At 47.2% G+C, this 16059-nt stretch overlaps 1 protein-coding gene across 1 annotated transcript in view; it reads right to left on the bottom strand.

Annotated features, from left to right (window-relative positions):
- Positions 1–16059, bottom strand: part of HYDIN (HYDIN axonemal central pair apparatus protein) — a 431085-nt gene that overhangs the window by 77218 nt on the left and 337808 nt on the right. The window contains exons 44-51 of the mRNA XM_024735584.1: positions 14500–14683; positions 12133–12274; positions 10079–10241; positions 7067–7693; positions 4797–5018; positions 2711–2919; positions 2330–2512; positions 1349–1468 (exon numbers count right to left, since the gene is read on the bottom strand). Coding sequence (XP_024591352.1) covers positions 1349–1468; positions 2330–2512; positions 2711–2919; positions 4797–5018; positions 7067–7693; positions 10079–10241; positions 12133–12274; positions 14500–14683 — 1850 coding nt within the window. The remainder of the gene's footprint in view (positions 1–1348; positions 1469–2329; positions 2513–2710; positions 2920–4796; positions 5019–7066; positions 7694–10078; positions 10242–12132; positions 12275–14499; positions 14684–16059) is intronic.

The following is a 16059-nucleotide window of genomic DNA, read 5'->3' as shown; positions in this document are numbered from 1 at the left end:
AGACCCTGGTTCTATTTTTAGTCTCACCTCCCTGCCTATACACTAAAAAACATATATAACTGAAAAAACTAGTATTACTAAATATTTCTGGTCACTGGCCTTACCTGGGCCCCCGGTTCTACCTGATAATCTTAATCTATTTCTCTAATATTCTCCCTCTCCCACTTTGCACAAAACCTGTTTCATACCTTATCCATTTTCTCAACATTTTAAACTTCCTTCCACTTGCCTCACTGTTAGGGATGACCTCACATCATTCATCATTGAGAAAACAGTTCCATGGGAACCTCCTCACCATGCCAGCCAAATCTGTAAACCTACCTGCACCTGAAGCCGTCTCACCTCCCTCCAACCTAGCATGAGATGATGGTCCCTCTTCCTGGCAAAGGCCATCATCTCCACATCTTGTTGTGTTGTTCCAGGGAGCTGCACCACTGTTGGCCCTTACGTGCTCTGGAAACTCTAGCCTCTTCCTTGCTACTTCCCCTTGACATCCAAACATCGTAAGAACAAGAGCGAACGAACAGCCTTCCCTGCACTCCACGTCTCCCTCCCATCCTCAACTCCATCTCCCTTCACAGCCAAGCTTTCCCAAAGAGCTATCTCCACACTACGTCTCCATTCTCTCACCTCCCACTGACTCCTCAACTCACGTTACCTGGGCTTCATCCTCAGAAATCCCCCGCAAAGGGCTCTTGCTGAGCCTCCTATGACTTCCATGTTGTTGAACCCTGTGGACGCTGATGTTCTCATCTTTCCGCCCTCTCTGCCGCAATCAACATAGCTGACCACACCCTCTTCTCATGGCTCCACGACACCACCCTTTCTTGGTTTCCACCAATAGCTCTGGCTCTCTTTCTTATCTTCTTTGCTGGCCTCTCCTCTTGTCAGTGGTGGAGTCCTTTGAGGCTCCAACCATGGTCCTTCTCTCCTTACTGTGTCCTCTCATCTTAGGTGATCTCATCCACACCTGTGGCTTTTGTTGTCTTGAAGATAGACTCTCCTCTGAGAACCACAACCGTATAGACTATGCCCTGCTTTACGTGGCTACTGGCTGTATCTCCCAAGCATCTCAAACTTAACATATCCCAAAGTGCACACTTGACCCTACCTTCCCCTACCAAAACCTGGTCTTCTTCCAGCTTCCCCATCTGGGAAAATGGCACCCCCATTCATTTGGGACCTTAGCAGAAACTTGGGGCACAAGAACCCAGTTCTCCTGATTTGTGGTTCTGGGCTAACTGAGGCAATGTTAGTAAAAGCTACGTCTCCATAGGAACCCTGCTTGTACTATTCATGAGTCCAACCCAGGGGTCTGAAATCTGCTTTGAAATAATGGAACGCTTACTTATCTCTTGGTTTTCCACAAAGCAGTGGCCCGAAGTAAAACCTCTCCAGGCTCACAATATACTTCTTAAAGATGACCTCATTCGCCTTCATGTTCCTCTTCTGCTGAGGAAAGACCACTCTGAACACAGGGGAGGAAGAGGAGAGGAGAGCTGTGTGAATTGCCTCCACATGAGGTACACATGAACCCAACACTCTTTGTTCAGCAAAGGAGGTGTCTGCAGACAGAACGACTCTTAATTTGAGGACATTTATTGAGGCTTTATTCCTGTACCCTCCCATCCCCAACCCCGAGTGAAGATAGTACAGTTTGAACTTGAGAAAAAAGATTCCCAGTGGTGTCTTTCACCGCTGATGATGGGTGAGCTGGATCCTTTATCAGCTGATGGGGCTGAGCTGGATTTCCTGTTCTAGTGTGCCCAGCTAGAAAAAGTCCTGAGAAACCCTATGGAAAACTAGTTCTGGTGGATCTTAACCAGCTTCTGAATTCGCTGTCCAACGTGGTCCCTTGGCGAGAACTGCAAAAAAGCTCCTCTCGGTGGACAAGCTATAAAAGGCCCCACTAGCTTGCTCAGTCAGGTGCCTTTATGTGGTGCATAAGGGACTCAGTGTTTGGTAGCTCAGGGAAAAATCTCCTGCCTGTGGAGATTCACACATATATGGATATTACAGGATAAAAAGTCCTACAGTAAACATAAAATCTGTTTACATTTGCTATATAGTTAAATAAGCAAACTAACTTGTCACAGGAAGACTTTTCCCCCCTCTTCACTCCTATTAACTTTCTCTTTATTTCAGTCTCAAGGTACCATATCATTCCTGTGACTTAGTCAATGTCCAAGACTCTGGAGCCCAGTACAAGAGGGCCTGAGATGCTGTCCCAGTTCCACATTTGTATTAAGAGCCACCTGGTTCAGGGCACCATGGGGGAAAACGAAAATGTATCTGTCAACCTCTTCTTTTCAAAACAAAGTACACTTACTTTGGGTCTTGGCAAATGTATGGGTAAGTGCAGACACCTCGGCAACAAAGCTGGTATTGGCGGTGAGTTCCAAGGATCTCAAAGTTAAACGTTTGGTCAAAGATCCCAAGATCATTGGAAGAGAAGTGCACTTGCAATGTCACCTCACCATTGGCTGGTACGATCCACCGGAAATGGTTCAGCCTGAAAATGACCACCACACAGGCTTTTAAAGTGAGAACGCTTCCTTCGGGCCAAGAGAAGACAGGATTGGTGCCTGGGAGGAGTCTGGTCCTGCTGGGGTTATAGGCGTGACCGCCCTGTTCCCATCTGGTGCTGTGACAGCCACACCCTCCATCTGGGGCTTCAGCCTTCCCCTCCCTGGGCTGCTCCGAGGCCCACCTGGGGAATTTCTCCTGTGAATGCTGCCCAGAGAGGTTGTTCTGCTCTACGTCCGACAGGGGAGCAATGGTTCCAGAGGTTCCCCCAGAAAGGCCCTTCCTGTTGGAGGCCATGCGACGTTTCTCCTTCTGAGTCTCGCGGGTCTGATCTGTTTTTTCTTTAGTTTTCTGTCTGCTCCCCTTAGATGAGGTGGTCTGCTCCTCCTGGGTCTTAATTAAAAATGAGCACCGGGTCTTAAACATTCATCTTATGAACACAGGAGCAGGAGACAGAGACTCCCACGCCATGTGCCTGCAGCCTGCGGTGATGGCACTGCAGGTTCAGGAGGCTGGAGGCTGCCTAGAGCAGCAGGGCCCAGCCTATGACACTAGGGTACAAGGGGAGAGGTGGAGTGGAGAGAGTCCAGTGCTTTCCTTGGCACCTCATTCCCTGAGGAGGAGGCCAAAACCCCAGAGAACGCTTGAAGCTGGCAGGGAGTATGTTCCTATATTGCATTTTGTTGTTGCGTTTCCTTAATATCTTTTAATCTAGACCCCTCCCTCCCTCCCAATCACACTGACTTTTGGCAGAGACCAGATCTGTATTCTTACAGAATATTCCATAGCCTGCAAATTTCCTAACTATTCTCAGAGTGTCATTTAACTTATTCCTTTATTTCTCGCATTTCATGTAAACTGAAAATTAGATTTAAAAGCTTGATTAGATTCAGAGATGATGCTGTGTACACCACACCCCATCATGATGGGAGACAAATAATGTCAGGCTGACCCCTGATTATAGACGCAAAGTGTGTCTGTGTGGCTGCAGCGGTGCCCGCCACATCTTGGCCATGGCAAAGTGGACCTTCCCCTTTGCATCCACCTGTGGGGTGATGCTCTGGCTCAGAGTGAGAGCCTTGTTCCCTGACAAACCAGCACTGTGGGTATCCACTGGCGCTCCTTAATCAATTATGTCCTTGGGTACACCAGTACGTTTAAAATTCTACCATTCCTCCTATAACTTTAGCTGCCATTCTTCCAGAAAGCAGCGCTTTTCTTCATCAGTTGGAGATGAACTAGAGTTCCTCCTAAAACCGTAAGTTAAAGAATGCTAAACTCTTTCCTCTTAGTGGTCAGTTTTCAGAAAAGAGGTTGGTGTAATAGTCACCTCTGATGGTGGCAACATTTTCTTCTTTATCTTTTTTATTGGACTCTGCTCAAGTAAGGCCTGCCCACCAATGCTGGGACCTCAGATGTTGATTTCCGACTTACTTATTAAACTGAAGTTTGGGGCTCTCTGTTACCTAACTGAGCCGTAGGCAGGGGCTACAGGTGACTTTATTTACTGCTTTTATTTGTTTTTTGCTGACATGCATGGTTTATACGAAGGAGGCTGTGTGGGGAGATTCAAATTTTGGGCCCCCATACTCCTCTGGGAATAAAAAGCCCCTCCATAATTTTTAATATCCATGCATTCTGCATATTATCGGTCAAATCTATTTTTGCTTTGTGATTTATTCCACTAACTGTATATGTAATATATATTTTCTACTTTTACATGATTTCATTTTGATCGCTTATATTTTTAATGCAGGTGGAATTAATCTTACTGTATTGTGTCAGGCAAGGAGATTAAAAAGCAACTTTATCCAAAATATCCAATCTTCCCCATATAATTTCTTTAATAATCTGTCCTTTCTCTAATGGTGCGTGTTGCCTTAACTTGTATCTGTTGATTCTTGTATTCTTATGCACTGTGTAAATTACCTTGGATTCACAATACATTCTGATATCTCTTTAAAAGAGATAGTTTTGCTGCTTACTTCTTCTTGCAGATGAGCTGCAGAGTGATTCGGCAAGTTCCCTAAACCATCCACAGGAATTGCAAAGGTTGGAAGGTAAGAATCGGTCATTTTCAGTCTCTTCTTAGGGGAGTAGGAAGAGTCAGACCTGGGGAAGGTGCAGCTTAGGGAGGCTCAGGCAGAATCCCCAGAGAGTAGAGGGAAACACCCCAGTGAGCACAACACCCAACACTGCTTTTTCTGGCCACGTGGAGGGCCCCCGACTGAACTCCCGCCAAGGTCAGGAGGACAAGCTGCTCCCTTTACCTTTGAGGAGCCTGGGGTGGCTGAAAGCTCTGCTTCTGCTTCCACTTCTCTTTTCTCCTCCATCAGGGAGGGCTCTTTGGACGGTAGAGTTACAAACGTGAAATGCTCCAGGATTTCTGACATGGCCAAAGGCAGCCGCTTCACAGGGTAGGAGATGAGTGAGAATAAGGTAGGCGGCGGGATGGGTGGTCCAGAGGACCCCAGGCCCAAGAGGTCTAGGATCTAAAGGAAAAGCCCAAGATTAATTTCCTGTGCAGAGGGTGGGCTACCCCTAACTGCCTCCCTGAGTGAGCACAGGACGCTCAGACTCTCCCTCCTTTCTGTCAACTTTCTGATGCCCTGAGATGGGCTTGGGTCAGGGACAGCATGTAAAGGGTCTCTGACACAGCTCTGCAGGTCCTTCCAGATCCCCACGCCCCCAGACCCGGCTGGGGCTCTTGCTGTGGGCTGCGGGCTCCCTCTCTTATCATAACCCTTGTCATCTTATTATAACTGTCTGTCTTTGCAACTGGACTGTAAAGCCCATTAGGACCGGAACCAGGGCGATATAGCACATGGCCTAGCACACAGTAGGTACTCAAAAACAATCTCCGTTTAAAGAGACCAGCTCCTAAGGTTCTGATGTCTATAGCATAGAGTTGTTTCATTTATTTTCAGATCTCCTGTTAATTTTTCTTTTACCTTTAAGTGTTCTTTCTTTCCAAAGGTGAAAGAGAGTTAGGGCTGGAGCACGTCATATACAGAAAAGAAGAAGAAAAAAAAAACCCACCAAAGGTTCTGGGAATGGGTTAAAAGATGGAAATGAAGAGAAAAGTAAAAAAAGAGACTTGAGAGAGAGACAACTTATCCCTATAGCATTTTCCTATTCTACTCTGATATATGATAAATGAGAGCATTCTCCAGAGCAGATGGCTTGAAAATCTAGTAGTAACTTCCTTCTCAGCTTGTAAAACCCTGCGAATAAGGATGCTATCCCCTGATTAATTGTTGTCATCACAACAATTAGGCCATCTGAGTGCCCATTCTATGGACTAAATGGGCTATTAGGTCTAGCAAGTAACTACCTTCATGTAATCTTGTGTTTCTAATTCTCTGGGTCAGACAGCAGAAGACACTTCCTGACTAACATGTAGCTAGAGTTAACTCCCAGGATTTAGAACGTCTGTGAGGAAAGGGATGAATAATTTGTACCACTTATTAAATTAACAGAGGCAGGGAATTCTTTAAGCTACAGTCTGACCTAGGACTCCTCTCTGGCTCCACTCCCTACCTTTTAAGGTTGCATCTAGTTTCTGATAAAAACTAAACCAGAGGGACTTCCCTGGTGGCGCAGTGGTTAAGAATCCACCTGCCAATGCAGGGGACACGGGTTCGAGCCCTGGTCTGGGAAGATCTCACACGCTGCGGAGCAACGAAGCCTGTGTGCCGCAACTACAGAGCCTGCACTCTAGCGCCCGCAAGCCACAACTACTGAGCCTGTGTGCCACAGCTACCGAAGCCCACGTGCCTAGAGCCCATACTCCGCAATAAGAGAAGCCACCGCAATGAGAGGCCCGCGCACCACAATGAAGACCCAACACAGCCAAAAAAAATTTATTAAAAACAAAAACAAAAACAAAAAAACTAAACTAGAGGTGGGCAAACTGTGGCCCTCTAGTGAAATCTCACTTGCTACCTGCTTTTGTAAATCAAGTTGTATTGGAACAGAGTCACGCCCATTCATTTACATATTGTTGGGGGTCAAGACAGAGACTGTATGACCTGCAGCCTCAAATATTTGCTTTCTGGCGTTTCACAGAAAAAGTCTGTCCCTGGACAAAAGGCTATCATAATCATCCCCTCCAAACCACTGCCAAAGGGGCTTCTAGATATGCAATGGTTTTGTTTCTAGCAACAAAAAGCTGTCTGGTAGTATAATTTCTGTCACTGGGGGAAGCCTGTGGGAAAGAAATTTTAGAATAGTTGAGCCACTTGCGTCACCCCGAAGTATACCTGCCTTGCCAACCCCTAACACAGGACTGTCAATGTTAAAAATCAACTTTACAGGTGGCTTTTTACAAGGTTAGATGGAATAGTTGAGATCTGTGGAACTCTCTATGGATGTTTCACCACATAGAAAAAGGTCCTTTTAGGCATTATTGTCTTATATCCAAAGGGGCATCAGAGATTAATGGAATAAAGGGGATATGGATTTTGTGTTGAAAGCAACACTTTTACGAGGATCAGCACCGCACAGCTCCCTGGCTCCCATCCTGGAGAAGAGCCTGTACCTGCTCCGCTTTGGGAAGCCTGTCATTCTCCAGGGCCTGCTTCCAGCTCGAGCCTTCGGAGTCGGGCATCTGGATGTTTATGAAGGGCACACCGAGATCCTTCTTCCCTTCGTGGTCCTCCTCCTTGCCCTCGCCCCCGTCGCTGCGCTCCTCCTGCGTGCGGAGCTTCTCTAGCCGCTCCCTCTCGGCCCTCGCCCGCTCCAGGCGCTCCTTCTCCGCGCGCTCCCTCTCCGCGCGCTCCCTCTCCCGGTCCTTGCGGCCTCGGCGCCCACCCGACGACGGAACCTGGCGCTGGTCGGTTCCGTCCTCATGGCTCGCATCCTCGGCCGCGGTATGATGCAGCAGAACTCCTTCCTTCCGGTCCCAGTACGTGAGGATGTTCTGGATATCCTTCAGAGACAACTCATAGGTCTTAAACTTCTGGGCCATGTTCTTGTCAGTGTCCTTCCGGAAGTCCCCTTCGCTGTCCTCTTGTTCCTGGGCAAGAGGAAACCCAAGCATGTTGATATCTGACAGCTGGTTCTTCTTCTTGTTCAATTCTTCCTTCTCCGCAGTCACCTGCTCCCTAACAGAGACTTTTCTTTCTATTGCCTCATTCTTCAGCTCTAGTTTGGGAAAAGTAAAAATCTAGGAGGCAAAACACATAAATTATTCTTAAAAGAGTTCTTTAAGGGAGTGCAAATCGCATAAAGAAGAGCAAGAGGGTGTTTAGTTTTGTAAGAAGGCCTCATACAATTCCAGGCACCTCGTATTCACACTAGGGCTGTGCCTAAGAATCGCCTGGGGGCCTTTCTCAAAATATCCACTCTGTGGTCCTTCCTTGTCATACAGCTGGCTGGGGCCTGGCATTATGCACTTGGTAAAAGGTGCACAGCAACTGTGATGTGCACTTGTGGTTGAGAGCTGCTGTTTTGAAGGATCAGCGGGAAAGGATCCCCAAAATGATCCTCTCTTCGGGAGAGGCCAGAGCGTAGAGGTCCAATCCTGGTCGCACCGCCTGCTAGCTGTGTGATCTTGGGTGAGCAATTCACATCTCTGTCCTATCTGTATAATGTTGATAGTAATATTAATAAGTACCTCAGAGGACTACTGAAGGTTAAATGTGTGAATACATGTAAAAAGCTTATAATAGCGTCAATCCCAATTCCTCCCACCCCACCCCTCTCCCCCTTGGTATCCATACATTTGTTCTCTACGCCAGTGTCTCTATGTCTGCTTGGTAAATAAGGTCATCTGTACCATTTTTCTAAATTCACATATATATGTTAATATATGATATTTGTTTTTCTCTTTTTGACTTACTTCACTCTGTATGACTCTCTCTAATTGACACATATACGCTGTTGATACTATGTATAAAATAGACAACTGATGGGAATATATGGCATAGCACTGGGAACTCTGCTTATGCACTGTGGTGTCCTAAATGGGATGGAAATCCCAAAGGGAAGGGATGTATGTATATGCACGGCTGGTTCGTTTTGCTGTGCAGTAGAAGCTAACACAACATTGTAAAGCAACTATACTCCAGTAAAAATAATTTTAAAAAAGCTTATAATAGTGTCTGCCACAGAGTAAAGGGTCTCTTAATGTCAAGTTATAAAATTATACAGGTTATGTATAGAATCAGTATTGTTGGGAACAGATGAGGGTTTAGAATCTGGCTGCACTCCAGCCTTTTAAACAAACCTGCATTTATATAATGAAGCTGGCATAGAGAAACCAACCTTATTCTCTTTCTTACTGCCCTTTTAAACCTGCTTTGTGGGCTCTGATTTTCTCTGCTCCAATGAACTCCTCTGGGAGGCTTCACAGGCTTTTGGGTCATTCTTTGAGGACATAAAGTCCAGTTCAGTCTCAGGATCACTGTCTGCAGTACAGCCCAGTGACAGCTCTGTTCCTGCCTAAGTTCAGGCTTGGAGGCAGCGGCCCAGGTTGGCTACTCACCTCACCGCACTGCATCAACTCCTCCTCCACTTGGCCCTCTCTACAGCCTTGAGAGAACCGCTGGCAAGGCTGTCTGCCGGCGGGGGTGTCTCACCTTCGTTGTGTACTGAGGGGAGGGGCTTGGCGCCTACTGTATTATTCCCCATCTGTAGGTCACTGCCAAGACACTGAGAGTTCTGTTTGGACACCCTGTTCTAAGCAGAAGTGGATTTTGCGTGGACGAATAGGCCTGCCGAGGGGAGGACTTGTACCTGGAAGGTTGCGGGAGTCTGAACTCCAGGTCTGCTTGTTTCTTGTGCCTGTTTTGGTGCCGAAGTTCTGTGCACTCAGACCCTGCTCCTTCCTGAGCTCTACCTGATGGGGATCCCTGGACACTGAGTCCTTTGCCCTTATGTCTACCTCCTGGGACCGGTCTGCACCTCGTCTGGGAGTCTGGCTTTAGTTTCACCCTCAGAACTCCCGATGCTGGAATGGCCACTGTGCACACCAGCTAGCCACACCCCTTGGCCACCAGCGCCATCCTGGGCACAGCTCTGGCCGTTCTGCCCTTCCCGTATCACGGAGGGCAGAGACGTGACAGCTGAGCTTGGCAGGCTGATAAACGCAAGGACAGCTTATGCTGGAGCATCTCCCTTGACTGTCGGCAAGGACCAGCGCTTGGTTGAGCACACTGACTTGGCGGCTCACTGGAGGCAACTCTTTCCTACTAGCCTATTTAGCACCAACCAGGGGACTGCAGGGGACAGTGGAAAGAGCCAGGTCTGTGCTCACACACCACCGGTATGGCTTTATCCTGTTCAGCCTCAGATGGGGTTCATGTCTATGAACCTCCGAGGGACAGCAGGACGCAAACGGGCAGGATTAGGCGAAGCATAAGACAGCCCTGGACGCAGAGTCAGTGATCAACAAGTGTTGGTCCCCCTCCTCCTACCTCTGCACCACCCCCACATCTACCCAGTCTCGGGTCAGTTCTTTGGAGGGGAAGGGTGCCGGGCTGACTGGCCGGGTGCAGTGACGGACCCCTCTGTGCCTGCCCTTTGCTAAGGGACGAGGGAGGGCTGCTACCTGCCGACTTGGTGTCTGAGATTTCTTCACGGGCTGCTCCTCCTTCACGGGTCCCTGCTTTGGCTTTTTGTTCCTCCGTTTTAGCTCATCTTCTTCCTTCTGCCGCTCAAGCTCCTGCTGTAGCTTCTTTTCCTGCATCTCCTTTGCCAGTCTCTCCAGCTCCCTTCATCAAGCCAGGCAGAGAAAACAGAGTCCAGAGGCCCTCCTGCCCGAGCCCCTCCCCTGCCTGGGATCACGTGGTGGGAGGACATGGGGCAGAGCTTTCTCAGGCATAAAAAGAAGGAACAAAGAAAGCTGGGTATACGGGAAGGAAGGAAGAAGGAAGGGAGGGAAGAGAAGGAAAGAAGGAAAGAAAGGAGGAGAGGACGGCTCACGTCTATCTTTGAATGGTCATTCAGCAAAACTGATAATTGAAGCTCAACTAAGAGGAATCCTCAACTAATCTGTATTTCTATTCCAAACTCCTTTCATAGGAGAGTGAGGCAAGGGCTGGAAATAAGCTTGATGTTAGCACTTTTAAAAAGCTACTTTCAAGGATCCTTCTGATATCGGTACAGATGAGGCCCAGCTTCCTTCCTACACTCACGTCGTAGGTTTAGATAAGAAGAAATGGTGTTTTTAAGAGCAGTCCCCACCCTGGCTAGCTCGGAGCCATGGTGCTGGAGCTGAAGGCCACATTCCTCTCTTTCCTTCTCTTTCTTCCCTTTCCAGCTATGGATTCAAACGTGTTTGCCCTGCTGCTAATGGCAGAGAGGGCACCAAGCCTGGGCACCAAGTACAAACGAGAGTGGAGCGGATAGCATTTCTGAAGATATGAAATCCATCTATTTTCATCTCTGGGAATCCCTAGTTGTCCCCAGCTGCTGTGGCTCTCTGTCCACTGAAGCTGACTCATCATGACTTCATTACTTCGTGTGTGTGTGTGTGTGTGTGTGTGTGTGTGTGTGTGTGTGAGAGAGAGAGAGATACAAACAAGTCACTGCTGACCTTGGAGGATCAGATTTGCATTTCCTAAGTCCACTGTGAGATGAACGCCTGAAAGTAATGAACTGGATGAGAAAGAAAAGCGACTCCTTTGAAATCCCAAAGCTGGGATTTACATACCTCTGGAGGACTGGGCATGTTTACAGTAGACCACGCAGGAGAAGAGATGAGGGTATATGTACTGCATACTGCAGAGGACATGAAAACTCTTTTGGGGCCAGTGGGAGGAGTCTGGAGGTGGAGGGAGAGGACAGAAGGGGGTTAAATTGTAGGCAAGCATCTTGGCCTTCCCCCTCCAATGTTTGGAATCCTAAGGAGGGGTAGGAAATAGAACCCCCTCCCTTGGCATGTTTGAAGACCTGAGGGCAGAAAGGACATATTTCTCGCTCCCCACCTGTATGTGAGATGGCCTGAGATAGTGGCCTAAGTGTCTTGGGTGGTGTGGAGGGGATCCAGTCGTTCCTGTGTGGTCCCCAGGGATAGGCACAGAAGGTGGCTGACAGGACTGGCTTGGGAGCCTGCCCAGGGTCTCTGATGAACTGCCCAGGCTGAGGATCAAGTGAGAGAGGCGGTCAGAACTCAGCAAATGGACAGCACCACGAAAGGTCAAGATGGTAGCCAGGGAAGGAAGAGAAATGGCTGAGTTATGCAGGGGCAACCACCATGCCCATGTCACAAGAATGTCCCCTGGGTCACCAGCTGTGGACACTTGAGCACAGAAGTTGATGAGCCACAGTTGTCACGGGGAGCCAGCAGGAGCCCCAGGACAGCACAGGGGCCAGAAGCCCCTCCCCTCATCAAATTACATAACCTTTCCCTGAGTCCCAGCTGTCCCCAAGAAAGAAGGAAGGAGAGGAGAATGGAGACCTGGCAAGGCTGCAGCAACCAGCACCCTGGATATGTAAGATATGTGTCTCTGCTCTCAGCAGTTCGTCCTCCTGGGTCTCCTGTAGCCACTGCTCCCCCGCTCCTCCACCCCAGATGACCACGGTCTCTGGGATGGGCCGTGTGCCTGACAGAAGTTGCTCCCCGGGGCTGCGCTTCTGTTCTGACAAGCCCCTGACACTGACCTTCTCTTCCTCTCCCGGAGGGCCTGCTGAACCTCTCGATTGAACATTATTTTCTCCTCCTCCGTCAAGGCATCATATTCTTCCTCATCCATGTTTTGCAGACGCTCCTTCTCTCTCTGAAGCGCTTCCCTGCGTTTGTGTTCTGTCGGGGGAACAAACAGGAAGGTGGGGAAAACTCACTCAGCAGCTTTGGCTGCAGGGTTCCCCTGTGGTTTAGCTCTCAGCCTAAACAGGCTGCGGAGGGTGTGTGACAGTGAGAGGTGGCTGGTGCCACAGGCGACATTCCTAATCGCTGGTGGGGTTTCCTGCATTCACACAGTTCCCAAACTGGTTTCCATCTGTGGCAGGCTGAATAGAGGGCCCAAAGAGGTCCCCGTCCTAATACCCAGAACCTGTGAATATGCTAGCTTACATGGCAGAAAAGGACTCTGCAGATGTGATTATATTAAGGACCTTGAGTTGGGGAGATTATCCTGGATTATCTGAGTGGGCCCAATACAATCACAGAGGCCCACTAGAGGGAGGCAGGAGTGTCAGGCCCAAGAAGATGTGACGAAGAAGCAGAGGGAGAGAAGCAGATGTGATGACGGAGGCAGGGGTCAGAGAGCTGCGAGGCAGGGACCACGAGCCAAGAAGTACAGGCGGCCTCTAGAAGCTGGAAAAGGCAAGGGAAAGGATTGTCCCCTAGAGCCTCCACAGGAAAATGGCTCTACTGACACCTCAATGTTAGGACTTCTGACCTCTAGGACTGTAAGATAATAAATCTGTGTTAAGTCACCAAGTTTGAAGTAATTTGTTATAGGAGCAAAGTAACATACCACCCACTGACTTTACCTATTATTAACATATGCCCCCAAAGTGCTCAGGGCGAAACAACCACTTGCAGACCAAGGGGAGCCGCCTTCCACCTACAGGTCCTGAGGTGTGGTTCACCCTCGGCACCAAGGCACTCAGCTTCTTCTGCACCTTTACCAGCACCGCATTCTCACCTGACATTTCTGTAAGGTTGAGCTTTAGGCTTGGAGATCTACATCCTGCGTTCTTTCTCTGACACTTACCGAGGGATAGTAACAGGTCAGAATGCTAACTCCTCCTTCATAGGGCTGTTGTGGAGATCAAATAAGCAATCGTGTAAGGCACCTAGCCCAGCGCCTGGCACATTCATAAATGTTCAATAAAAATTAGATTTTAATATAATAATATTGCTACTGTACGCTCCCTCTGGATTTTTAAAAATGATTCAGGGACTAGGAGCCCATATGGAAACTGTGAAAAACTAAAACTTCAATCTACAGATGATTGAGAAAATGAAAAGAGATACTTTTTTCTAAAAGTTGATCACTGAGGGGAAATGAGCTTTCTGGGAAACTAGGAATCTAAATGTTGAAATACTGCTGAGAGATGCCTGGTTGTTCTTTCGAATTTTTCTCTGCATGAGAATAAAAGGAAGCAATCTTTGAGTTCTGTTTAAGAACTAAGAGAGCTCAGTGTTTGCGAATGTTTCCTTAAATGGAAAAGCATTATGATTGGTGTAGATTGTTCTAGAAGAGAAAAGTAAGGCTGAGTTAGGAAGGGCAGTGATGCAGCCAGCTGGGTCTGCTTCTGACTCAACCAGGAACTTAAGCTAACATTACTTTCTTTGCGTGTGTGTATGTATTTTTCAATCGTTGAAAATTTTTTCCAGGCCACTGATGTAATGACAAAAAAGAAAAGGGTTCAGAGTTACATAGACCTTACTGATTTGCGATGTGACCTTACACAAGACTTTGGATACCTCTGAGCCTCATTTTCCTCATCTGTAGAATTGGGGCAGCAATCTTCATAGGGTTGTTGTGAAGATTAAATGACCCAAAGTGTCATTTAAAGACATTTACAGTGTACACCATGTCTGCTGCAGTGCCTGGTACACAGTAGGCTAAGATGTAGAAATTGTTTCATAAAGTGATCAGCACCTCTGGTCTTACAGGAAATGCACAGTTGACTTAAAACCGACAAGCTAATGCGTCAACTGAGTCAGGATGGGACCTGTGATCGGGTCCCCTCAGCTAGGCTGTAATTACAGAGAAGATGAAGGGATGCAGTGTGATGTTGGGGGAAAGAGGAAGGTGCCTGCAGTCAGAAGATCTGGGTTCATCCTTCCTTCTAGAATCTCTCAAAAGGTCACTTGTGTCTCAGTTTGCTCACATGAAAAGTAGAAATAAGAACTCCCAGCCACCTTCCAGGGCAGAGGTGGGGTGCCAATGAGATGGCAAATGTAATAGTTTCATGTAAACCATGGCATGGAAGGACTGTAAAAAGCCTAGAGCTCTGTTTAAAGGAAAGACCTGTAGGGCTTGGGACGGACAGCCTAGGAGGATATGGGCTCACCTTCTTGCTCCTTTTTGGCCTTCTCCTGTGCCTTCATGGCTGCATAATCTCGGGCCATGTTGATGACATAGATATGCTCCCGGGTGCCAATGGCCTTCAGCAGGCAGAGGAGAGCCGAAGCCGCATTCCGAGCAAAGAGCGTCTCCAGGCTGTCAAACACCACTCCTCGGTAGCAGTCACTCAGCTGAAAGCAGAGAGCAGAGACAGTTACTGTGGCCACAAGATCATCTGTTCTCTAAGGAGAAAAGTTGCTTGTTCTTTTGTTGGTGCTTTTACTGGTGCTGCAATTGGTTCTGCAGACCTACTGGGTCCGGATGAAAATCCCATTCAACTGCCCTTCCACCTGCTAGATTCCAGGGGCTGTAATTAAATAAGAGAGAAAAATAAAAATATTTTAGCAGTCATGAAAGATCTTTACCATACATATTTGTAGAGTAAAGGATTTATTCTGTCTCTATAGAGATAAAGAAGACAAACTAAATGTTAAAGCGAGGGTCTGGGAAGATCCATGAAGTACAGGAAAGGAAGATGCAAAGGAAAGGTGTCCCCATGCAGCAAGGGCAGCTGTAGCAGATGGGCCATTTGTATCTTCCTTAGTGGTATTCCTGCCTTGGAGTGTAGTGGTTTTCATAACATTAGCTGTTGTAGAACAGCCTTGGCTGTGCTGCAGTGTTACTTAAAGTGTAGTGCACTGACTAGCCACCATTGGCTAGGAACTGATTACTACCAGTTTTTGGCGAGACAAGAATCTTGTGTCAGAAAATCAACTACTACAATCAGTAAATACACCATTTAGTTTAGCTGCTGTTTTTTTTGCCCTGTAGGAAGACTTTGTCAATAAAGGAAGCAGTGCAAGCTCCGCCTCTCATCAGAGGCCAGTACTTTGAGTAGCACAGCTCTCCTGGCTTACTTTGGGCTTTACCAATGATTCTCAGCCTTTATCTGGGTGCAGGAAACACCTGCACACTTACTAGACCACTTAGCTCAAATCACCTGAGAGCAACAGTACCTTTAATGCAGTAGTGAGTTCAAACCTCAACACGAATCATTTCTGGTGATGACGTTCCTCCTCTTCCGGGAACCTCAAGTCTAATTTTGTTATATTTAAATGCGCAATTAATAGTGCGGCCCATTTTCGGAAACCAAAGCAAACACAGAACTCTAGGACACGGTGAACAATTTCGTTCTCTGTAAACCATAAGCAGCAAACCCTCCCAAATCCTGCGGATCTAGTTTTCTTTTAACTGTACACCACTTATGAAAAATCAAAACAAAAAGAAGCAGTTATTGTGTTACTGATTTTAACAGCAATATATCATTATAAAATAATTCAGAAATGTATGAAGGTTATAAACCTATAATCTTGCTATTCAAAGATAACCACAGTTAACATGTACTTTAAGTGTTTTTACTATGTGTATGATACACATTTGTAAATATTTTTAGAGAAATATAGTTGTGCTTTACATACTATTTCACAACCTGCTTTTTTCAGTTAATAACATATTGAAAACTTACCTTTACCACAATTAACATAGCTCCAAATTCTAACTTTTCATG

The sequence above is a fragment of the Neophocaena asiaeorientalis genome, unplaced genomic scaffold (assembly GCF_003031525.2).
Source record: "Neophocaena asiaeorientalis asiaeorientalis breed wild unplaced genomic scaffold, Neophocaena_asiaeorientalis_V1.1 scaffold40, whole genome shotgun sequence".
NCBI lineage: Eukaryota > Metazoa > Chordata > Mammalia > Artiodactyla > Phocoenidae > Neophocaena > Neophocaena asiaeorientalis.
This window is presented reverse-complemented; position numbering and strand designations above follow the sequence as displayed.